Here is a 10,446-nt window from a genome sequence, read left to right on the forward strand (position 1 = left end):
AAAAAAAAGTAAAGAAAAAGTCAGATCTGAAGATGGTAAAGTGAGACAACTGTGCAAACCCCTTGAGGGAAGGGAGTTGGGGACCTGCCACCTCCACCTTCAGGCATTTGGGTCCGAGGGTCCAGGTCTTAGGCTCAGTGGGACATGTGGCCCTTGCTTTCCTGGGCCTCCTTCACTCTTGAGGTCAGAGGTGTAGTGCCTGTTACTTCTGTGCTTTGAGAAGTTGGCACAGCGCCTGGCTTGTCAAAACAGTTTCTAGAAAGTGCATGGCGGGTGCCTGTGGAAAACCATTTCTCTGGCTCACTGTCCTGGGTCTGGGCCTTAGCCCCTGGTGGGCAGACGCCCTGCGAAGCCGTCAACCCTGAGACCACAAAATACCGAGGCAAAGAGCCTTCTGCTGCAGCAGCAACCGTCCCAGCAGCTCTGGGGCTGCTGTCTGGTGCACAGCATGGCTTCCTATTTTCTTGAAAATATTTACAATCACGACTTTGAAAAATCAGTAAAATAAAACATTTATTTGCAGTTATCTCCAAAGTTACAGAGGAATGGATCAAATGTCCTAATTAGTTTCACTGACTGCAGAAAATGTTCACAACCACTTCATAGAAATTGTAGTTTCTCCTAAGTTAACAGTATTTGGGATGGACACATCACATCTAAATAGTTTAATCCATAAGCATGAAGGAGGAACGGCCAGAGGCGAAGTTGGAGCTGGCGAGGGTTTTACTGGAACAGGACACCCTGCCGTCTGTCCGATCACCACCCAGCCACCTCCCTCACCGCGGGGCGCTGGGAGAGGCCCGACAGTGCCAGAGGTGCAGGAGTCCGGACTGAGAAACGGGTTATCAAAGCAAGAACCCAGATGAGGAGAATCTATAGTTGACAAATATTTAAAGTGATAAAAGGGTCTCAAGAAAGGAGAAGAATGTAGACAAGCTCTGAATGGAAGCGCTGGCAGCCCCTCCTCCTCGCAGCCTCGAGGGGCTCGCGTGGCCAAGTGTGGTCAGGAGCGAAGATGCCCGTGCGGACCAACCGTGGTTCCCACAGACAGCAAGAGTGAAGCCTCGTCCTGGCAGACAAGGCAGAAAACCGCCAGAGAGAAATCAGGCCGATCAGCTCATAACAATTCCCTTTTCCATCCTGGGCCGGAAGGACAGACCAAAACGCCACATTTTAGGTACTTTTTCAGCATCCTCCTGGAGAAGTGCAGCAAGAGCGCCGAGCAGCCTGCGCAGGGAAGACGGGGAAGGAGCCGTGTCCTCGGCAGCACCCGCGGGAGCCACGGGGGGACTGAGGAGAGCAGGGCCTCCGGGCAGCCCTCAGGAGCGGGAGATCTTGTCCGGAGGCATGAACCCCGTGTCCCCAAGGGTCCTGAGCGCCACTCGGCCATCTGGCCGGACCACCAGGTGGGTGATGCTGCCATTGTTGAGTGACAGGCGGAGCCAGCCTTCTGGAGGGAACTGCAGTGCCCTGGGAAGAGAAAGAACATGCTAGAACAGGGGGCTCTGCCACCAGAACGGGCTGGGGTTGGGACAACGCTAACGGCCCCCAACCCCTGTTAAGAACTTGGAGCAGACTTTCTTGGGGCTGGGACCCATATAGGTAAGGTTTTCAAGCAAGGGGTTTCTCAGAAAGGAGCTGCTGGGCTGACGCCATCCCATCCAAATAAGGGGCGCGGTGGCGGCCCAGCCCCTCTTTGGGTCAGGGGATCCACCCAACTCAAGCGTGCGGGTCAGAAATCCCCAGCTTCTTACAAGGACATGGGGTTGAACTTCCAGTGTCACCAAAAGGGGGCAAGGGCAGCCGGGCCGGGCGACGGAGCAGACCCGCTCCGGACCCACTCTCCCCTAGGAACGGGGCCCCAGAGCCTTTCCTTGCTCTCAGATGCACATTCTAGGCATAGTATTTGCCAAAAAGCCCAGTACCATTACGGCTTCCCCGAGTCATCAGACGTCCTTCGTGCCCTAAATGTCTACATGGACGAGGGGCATCCCCACGGCTCACCCTGCAACCTCGGGAACAACTACCTTCATGCTGCTTTTTAAAGTCTTCTCTCCCTCACCATTTCCACAGCGTCCTCACGTATCGTGACGGGGATGCTCTGGCTCCTTCTAGCCCTTTATGGCACACAGGTCACCTCTACTCCAAGTCCCCAAACTCTTCTGGTGTTCTCAGCATGGGGGTCCCTTCTAGTGGCTGCTTAGGTCAGCCTGTCCCAGGGTGTGTTCTAACATGGTGTTTCCATACGCAAGATGCCCAGAGCAGCAAACCGGGACAGTGTGCGCCGAGCGCAGGAGCACTGAGGTCGGCTTTCCGGGAGCACTTATTTGGAGGGTGTGGAGCCCCGTCCGAGGCCCACGCCTCTTCCCCAGCAGCCACTCCACCTGGCCTAGAGCCCCGTGAGCACCTGAGAAGCCTGGCTCCTGGGTCCCCGAGACCCCGCCTTGGATATCCTGGGCTTCTCACCAGAGGCTGTGCACGTGCCCCCCGCCCCCAGCCCTGACGACAGGCCCAAGGGTCAAGCACAGTGAGCAGGGACCCTGAGTCTGGACTTGGACAGTGCCACAGGCCAGCCAGCAGGCTGTGTCCTGTCCTGCCACTGACAGACATGTCACGCAAGAAGGGGAAATCCCTCAGCTGTTAAAATGCCTGACACATGCTTCCTAATGGATCCGGAGGGTGGCTGGGGTCTCAGCCCTTTCAAATTTTGTACTGAGCTTCGGTCAAATACATAGCACTCAGCGGGCCTAGCTGCCTCCAGCCCGCTGGCCCACGTGTGCAACTCAGGGCAGGTGTCACTCATGGGGGCTCTGGAAGCTGCGTTAGTGCCGGGAAGTGAGGCAGGTCCAGAGGACACTGCAGCCTCCTTCCAGGGGCCCAGGAGACAGCAGCGAAGTGACCAACATGGTGATGGGTCACAGCCCACAGTGCCAAACACAGATCCGCCAGTCCGTGATCCTGTAGACGAATGAGCGGAGAGTAAGTGAGCTCTCACAGAAGACCCTCAATTAACGAATGAGGACAGGATGAAGCAAACGCAAAGTCATCATTAGCCAAGCACCCTCTGTCACGGCGGGACCCACTGACGGGCTAGATCCAGCTGCTACAAACTGGAGGGAGAGAGGATCTGCACCGTCTCCCCAGACGCTCGCCAATCCCCGAGGGGGAACACATGACAGTGCGGTGGCTGAGGTCCAGCACCCAGGGCCTTGACCAAGTGACCACGCGAGCGTCACCCGGACCGTGCCACTGGCTTCGGGCACCCCAGGCCGTGCTGGCACCAGCGGGCTGCGTCTGTGCTATTCCACCAAACAGGCATCATGGTGAAAAACTGCGAACAGACGTTTCGCCAGAAGGCTGATGGGGGCCTCCTGGGCAGATGAGCCGGCGCACAGGCTGGCAGGAGGGAAGGTGGGGCAGGGAGCCCTCGGTCGCCCTCACCGGCACACGATGTAGCGGATGACGTTGGCGTGGCAGATGAAGATCTCGTAACTGTCCTCCTGCTGCTTAGCGTCTGCCCGGTGGATATAGTTCCGGAAGGCGGCCTCGATCCGGGCTCCGTCTTCGTAATACTGCTGGGGGCAGGGGAAGGAACCTTAAGTACGGAGGCGGCGCGCAGGCCGCGGGTGGAGGGGGTGGGGAAGCGGGCCGAGGGGGCGCAGTGGGGGATGCTCCCCGGGGGAGGGGGGTTTTTACCACAGCCTCCGGCTTCCAGTGGGACACGGGAGGGTCGGGCTCGATGGGGGCGCCCTCTCTCAGCAGGTCTGTGCTGACCTTGCAGACTCCTGTGGCAGAAGCAGGGACTCAGCGCTGCCCCTTCAGGAGAAGCTGCCCAGGGCCCTCTGCCGTTCTCAGTCCTGCCGCCCAGGGACCCGGGGGTGCCCGGCACTCACCTGGCAGGTGTTTGCTGATGATATCAGTGGTTTCTATCGCTCGGGTCATGGACGAATGGACAATTTTATTGAACTTCAACCCCAGGCTTGCAAGTCGGAGCCCGGTTAGTTCCGCCTGTTCACGACCTTGAAGGTGAAAAACACCGGAGAATTACATGTTGCTGGAGTCCGTCTTTTGTTTACTTCACAAATACTCCAGTCCTTATCAAGTACCGTTAGGATTGGGGTACAAGGGGCAACTGGGTGGCTCAGTGGGTTAAAGCCTCTGCCTTCGGCTCAGGTCATGGTGTCAGGGTCCTGGGATCGAGCCCCACATCGGGCTCTCTGCTGGGCGGGGAGCCGGCTTCCTCCTCTCTGCCTGCCTCTCTGCCTACTTGTGATCTCTGTCAAATCAATCAATCAATCAATAAAATCTTTAAAAAAAAAAAAAAGAGGATTGGGGTACAAGGTGGGCAGACCCTCCTGGGGCTTGGGCCTTCCCGCATGGGCAGGCATTCAACAGGTAAAATCAATGACGCAGTTACCTTCAGCCCCACAGAGAAGAAATGTTAAAACAATGACCAAGGTTGAAGATGACTGAAGTCTGGGGAGGGTCCTGTTACTATTTCTGGGTCCCTCATGCCCCTTTTATGCAATTTTGTCCTAAAACTGGGTTGCAATGCACCACTGACCCACCAGCTATGCCATTATCAGAGATGCCAACGGCCTCCGCGTTACTAAGTATGGATTCGTGCAAACACAAATCCTTCTTCTCAAACATAGATCTTAGAATCTAGTTGACAATGCCCTGGGCCAGTCAGTGCCAGCCGCATGCGGGAGCGCCGTGGACGAGGCTGCGCTGCTCACACGTGCACTCGGCACCCAGGGCACTGGGGGCGCCCGGCAAGCTGCAGAACGGGCCGCCAAACGCTTTCGACCGTCTGGGTTTTCAGTACGGACACAACAGGAATCTTTACAAATTTAAACTCTATCTCATCCCGCCCTGTGCTTCCTCTCCTGGGAAGATAGGCCTGCACGCGGGCACAGAGACTGTGGCCGGCGGGCACGCCCGGCAGCGCCACGCGGGCGGCAAGACTCGGCAATGAGTAGCACTTCCGCAGCGAGATGCCGGAGCCGCCGCCGCTCGGTCTCTACCATCAGGAAGCCGGCTGTAAGGAGATCTGCAAGTGCTGGCCAGAAGGATCTTCGGCAACAAGTTAGGTCAAGCAAAACGGGGTGCACACGGCGTGCCACCAGCAGGGCGTGAGCAAGGAACGCCTCCACCGGGCTTCGGATCTGATCGTGAGAGCCACCATCTGTTTTTGAAAGTTGAGGATGTTTCCCGTGCCTGTCTCATGTCAGTTAGGCTGATGACCTATTGTTAATGACAATTCTTGAATCTTGGCCAAGCTCCTGACCCAGGTCCAAAGGGGCCCAGCGCCACCAGGATGGGTGTCAGTTGGGGCTTGAGCCCCAGCACGTACCCAGGGGCGTCAGAGTGCGGTCCTTTTCCAGGGAGGCATCCACGTGGTACTGGGAGTGCCTGATGAGGAAGATGTGTCGTGTGGCCTTGGCTTTGCAGTGGTCCAGCCTGGACGCCAGTTCTTCTTCTCCAGAGTCCAGGTTCCTCTTCCGCAGGTTGACCAGGGACAGTGGTTCTCGCCTAATGTTGAAATAGGAGAGGCGTGTCCTTGTGATCCCCGCTCACAAGTCAGCCTTGAGTATTTCTGACAAGACAGTATTTCCATCCTGGGAAAGTGCAGGGACAACACCTGCCCTTTTGCACTCTGCTCTCTGCCGCTGGCCCCGGAGAGTGCATCCTCTCGGACCACATCCCATTTACCACACAGAGCTGAGTGCCAGGCCTGTTCTGGGTGAGCAGACAGTGAACGAGACAGAGCAGCGAGGCCCTTGTGCAGCTTGTGTTCTAGTGAGGAGACTGATTAAAAGACCTGGTGGTAAGTGATGTGCTGAAAACGAAACCAGGTAACAGGAAGGGGTGGCTGGGGGAGGACCCACGAGGCCAGTACGGCCTCGCTGATGCAGAGTCCACAACTGTGCTGTCCAATGTCAGCCACTGGCCATGTGGCTACTTAAATTCAAAATAATGAAAATTAAAAATCTGACTCTATTTCCCTGGTCACACTAAGCACATCTGAAATGGTTCAGTAGCACATGGGATAGTGGCCACCACACTGGACAGCAAAGAAGAGAACATTCCCATTATCATGAAAAGTCTACTGGATGGCACTTCTGGAAGGTTGAAGAGCTGAGGGGATGGTGGGGGGTGAGGGCGAGGGGTACCAGCAGCCACGATGCTGAGAAACAGCCAGATCTTATGAAGACAGGCATGTCTGGTAGCTCCCAGAACTGAAATTAATAAAAGCTAATGGTCTGTGGGATGGGCAGAACTAGGGAAAGAGTGTCCTCAAGGGAACAGTGGCAACTCAGGGGTCCTGCTGGGCGAGCCTGGGGTGTCCTAATACAGGCTGAGATGCCACACTGGAGCCCAGGGCACTACGGGCACAGACACAGGGAGTCCAGACTCGATGAGGTTCTCCACGAAAAGGCTCTGGAACTTTCCAGCACGGACAGCCTCCCCCTTCATAAACCTAGTCTTGGTGAGCAAATACAGTGTGTTGGCTGCAACCAATAAAGCTAGAGTCCAGTGCTACTTCAATTACATCCTTTAATCTCAGAATGAATCTGTTTCCTTAAAAAAAAACAAAAAAAAAACACAAAAAAAAACAAAAAAAAAACGAGGTGCCTGGGTGGCTCAGTCGGTTGAGCGGCTGCCTTCGGCTCAGGTCATGATCCCAGAGTACCAGGATTGAGTCCCAAATAGGGCTCCCAGCTCCACAGGGAGTCTGCTTCTCCTCTCTCAAATAAATAAAACCTTAAAACAAAAACAAAAACACCAAAAACCGAGGAAATTTAGAAGACTGTACTGATGTTTGAAAAAGAGAGTATGACCCTGGTCAAATCATGAGAAAAAGAGACAAATCCCAACTGAGGGGCATACTATAAAATTCCTGAGTGCCACTCCTCAACATGTCAAGGTCATCAAAAGAAGGAAAGTCTGAGAAACTGTCACACCCAAGAGAAGCCTGAGGACACATGACTAACTGTCATGCGGGATCCTGGAAGAGACAACAGACAATAGCTGAAAACGGAAGAAATCTCAAAAAAGTCTGAATATCAATCAATAATAACATACAGGTATCAGGTCACCGATTGTGAAGAATACACTGTACTAGCATTATGAGACGTTAGTAGCAGAGTAAATCAGGGGTAGAGTATGTAAGAACTCTCATCTTTCCAATAAATCTAAAACTATCGTAAGATTTTTTTTAGAAGATTTTATTTATTTATTTGACAGACAGAGATCACAAGTAGGCAGAGAAGCAGGCAGAGAAAGAGGAGGAAGCAGGCTCCCTGCTGAGCAGAGAGCCCGATGCGATGCGGGGCTCAATCCCAGGACCCTGAGATCATGACCTGAGCCGAAGGCAGAGGCTTTAACCCACTGAGCCACCCAGGCGCCCCAGGATTTTTTTTTTTTAAGATTTAAAACAAAGACTACCAGGGGCCCCTGGGTGGCTCAGATGGTTACACGTCTGCCTTCTGCTCAGGTCCCCATCCCAGGGTCCTGGGATTGAGCCCCACATGGGGCTCCCTGCTCAGCGGGGAGTCTGGTTCTCCCTCTCCCTCTGTTCCCCCTGCTTGTGCTCTCTTGCTCTGTCAAATAACTAATTAAAATCTTAAAAACAAAAACAAAGAATACCTATGAAGTTCCTGATACAACTAGGCTGCCCGTGAATACTAGTTCTTTGCCCCTCACTCAGAGTAAGTAGGAAGGAGGAGCTGGGACCTGGCAAACCATCGCACAAGGGCCACTCCCAGACTCCAGAGCAGTGCTGTCCAATAGAAACATACCAGCGACCTATGGACTTCAAAATTTCTAAGAAGTCATATTTAAAAACTAGAAAGGAACAGGTAAAATTTCAAAAACTCACTTTATTTAATCCAACGCCTCAACAATACTATCACTTCAACACATAATATTAAAAATCCGCACTGTTTTGTTTTTTTAATTTAAATCCATCAACATCAAATAATACTAAAAACTGTTTCCTGATCCCAAGTGCCACTTCCCAATAAGCACATGTGGCTTGCAGCCATGCACTGAGCAAGACCCGGAGGTTCCCGTTCCTAACACGATGTCTAGCCATGTCCCTGCACATCTTCCCTGCAAAGCGGTCCCTTTAAGGGCCAGGCTCTCACCTCCGGCCGCATGTCCCCCGTCTCTCCCTGTCAGGCAGGGCTGGGGTCAGCGCGCCATCCTCCAATCCCAGCGCTCCCAAAAGCGAGGGAGACCAGGCTGACCGCCTACACGCAAGTCCGACCCTCTGTCCCCGCCTGAAAGCGACCACCTCGGACCGCCCCGCGTGCCAGGCACTGTCCCAGGCACCAGCGTCCTCCTTCCCCCAGAGGACCCTCTGGGACAGGCGAGGCGGCCTGGGTTCGGAAGAGGGGTCGAGGGTACCCCCGATCACCGCCAGCCTCGCGGCCACATCCGGAAGAGAAATCCGCCCACGAGCCTGCCCCGCCTGCCCCTCCGCAGAACCGACCACATCGGATAGAACGGAACGGCAGGGGCGCGGGAGAGTTCCCACCGCTGACGATTGGCGCTCCCGACGCCACCCGCGGCCCCCGCACCTGTCCCAGTTGGGGTCCCAGACGCCCGGCCCGGGGCGCGCGGACCCCGCCCACGCCGGCGCCTCGACCACGCGCGGCTCCGCGTCCCCGCCCGCGCGGGGCTTCCCCACCGCCACCGCCGAGAAGAGCACGGCGGCCGAGCCTCCGGCCAGGCCGCAGGCCGCCAGCTGCAGCGCCTGTCGGAACGCCATGCCCGCCTGTTCCGCGCCGGCCCTGCGCAGGCGCTCACGGGTGGACGGCGCGCCGCGAGGGACACGATTCCTCAGGTACGGCTTCCGTCCTGCGGACCGCGCGGGGCCGGAAGTCCAGCCCCCGGAGCGCGCGGGACTGGGGACGCCCCGGCCGGCCGCAGAGAGTTTTCGGGAGCGAAGTGGAAGAGGCTTTGTGGGCGACGGCTCCGAGACCTTTTCCCGGGTCCTGTGCTGAGGGCCCCGGTGCAAGTCAGGCCTGCCTTCGAGCAGCGAGCGTTGGCGCGGCGCCACCCGTTTGCCCGGCGCTGCCCGTGTGGACCCACCTTCGGGGGCACAGCGGGAGCCTCTGAGCCGGCGGGGACGTGGGCAGAGGAGGATCGGGCGGGGAGTCGGGGCCGCGGGGCGTGTGTGTGTGTGTGTGTGTGTGTGTGTGTGTGTGTGTGTGAGAGAGAGAGAGAGAGAGAGAGAGAGCGAGCGCGAGCGAGACGGGGCTGTGGGCCGTGTGTGAGACAGGACCATTGGACGTGTGTGTGTGTCTCATGGGGCATGTGCAAGAGAGAGACGGGGTCATGGGGCGTGTGTGAGAGAGAGAGATCCGGTCATGGGGCGTGCCTGCGTGAGAGAGATGGGGCCGCGGGGCGTGTGTGTGTGTGTGTGTGTGTGTGTGTGTGTGTGTGTGTGTGACCACGCCATGTGGTCGGGGGCTGGGGAGTGTGCACGTGCTGGTGTGTGAGCCTGCTGCGGGGTGTGTGAGATCATGGGTAGGTCAGGGCGGCGGTGGGACCACTCCTTGCGGAGGCGCGGGAAAGAGTCCCAACCTTGAGGCTGCAAGGAGCTGGCAGGTGGAGGAGGGAGCCTTGCGGATAGAACTTAGGATTCTAGTTTAAGTGAACTGAGAAACCTCTGCAGGTTTCCTTTAACTGTGGTAAAATACATATAACAAAATTTACTATCTTAACTGTTTTGCTTTGTTTTAAAAATTATTTTATTTAATTAACTTATTATTTATTTTTAAAGATTTTATTTATTTATTTATTTGATGGACAGAGATCACAAGCAGGCAGAGAGGCAGGCAGAGAGAGAAGGGGAAGCAGGCTCCCCGCTGAGTAGAGAGCCAGATGTGGGGCTCGATCCCAGGACCCCGGGATCATGACCTGAGCGGAAGGCAGAGGCTTAATCCACTGAGCCACCCAAGCGCCCCTAAATTTTTTTATTTTTAAATACTCTCAGGGCGCCTGGGTGGCTCAGTGGGTTAAAGCCTCTGCCTTCGGCTCAGGTCATGGTCTCAGGGTCCTGGGATCGAGCCCCACATCTGGCTCTCTGCTCTGCAGGGAGCCTGCTTCCCCTTCTCTCTCTGCCTGCCTCTCTGCCTACTTGTGATCTCTGTCTGTCAAATAAATAAATAAAATCTTTTAAAATAAATAAATAAATAAATACTGTCTACGCCCCAGGTTGGGCTCGAACTTAAAACCCTGAGTTGAAGGGTCCCACGTTTTACTGACTGAGCCAGCCAGGTGCTGCCCCACTATCTTAACCATTTTTTTGTTTTTTTTTTGTTTGTTTTTTTAAAGATTTTATTTATTTATTTGACAGAGAGAAATCACAAGTAGGCAGAGAGGCAGGCAGAGAGAGAGGAGGAAGCAGGCTCCCTGCTGAGCAGAAAGCCC

General features: G+C 55.4%; 1 protein-coding gene across 2 annotated transcripts; it reads right to left on the reverse strand.

Moving 5' to 3' along the window:
• Positions 1 to 495: 495 nt before the first annotated feature.
• PGAM5 (PGAM family member 5, mitochondrial serine/threonine protein phosphatase) lies at positions 496 to 8,830 on the reverse strand. Of its 2 annotated transcripts, none has more exons than XM_047696866.1 (6): positions 8,589 to 8,830; positions 5,357 to 5,535; positions 3,894 to 4,019; positions 3,697 to 3,785; positions 3,442 to 3,572; positions 496 to 1,470 (listed from the first exon to the last, which is right to left on the reverse strand). In XM_047696866.1, exons 1-6 carry the CDS (start codon positions 8,777 to 8,779, stop codon positions 1,320 to 1,322), a joined length of 867 nt encoding a protein of 288 aa, XP_047552822.1. In that variant the 5' UTR covers positions 8,780 to 8,830; the 3' UTR covers positions 496 to 1,319. The 2 variants fall into 2 exon arrangements, with proteins under 2 accessions (XP_047552822.1, XP_047552821.1); XM_047696865.1 differs by having other exon boundaries at positions 3,442 to 3,575; positions 8,589 to 8,829.
• Positions 8,831 to 10,446: the final 1,616 nt, after the last annotated feature.

The sequence above is a fragment of the Lutra lutra genome, chromosome 12 (genome assembly GCF_902655055.1).
Source record: "Lutra lutra chromosome 12, mLutLut1.2, whole genome shotgun sequence".
Lineage (NCBI taxonomy): Eukaryota > Metazoa > Chordata > Mammalia > Carnivora > Mustelidae > Lutra > Lutra lutra.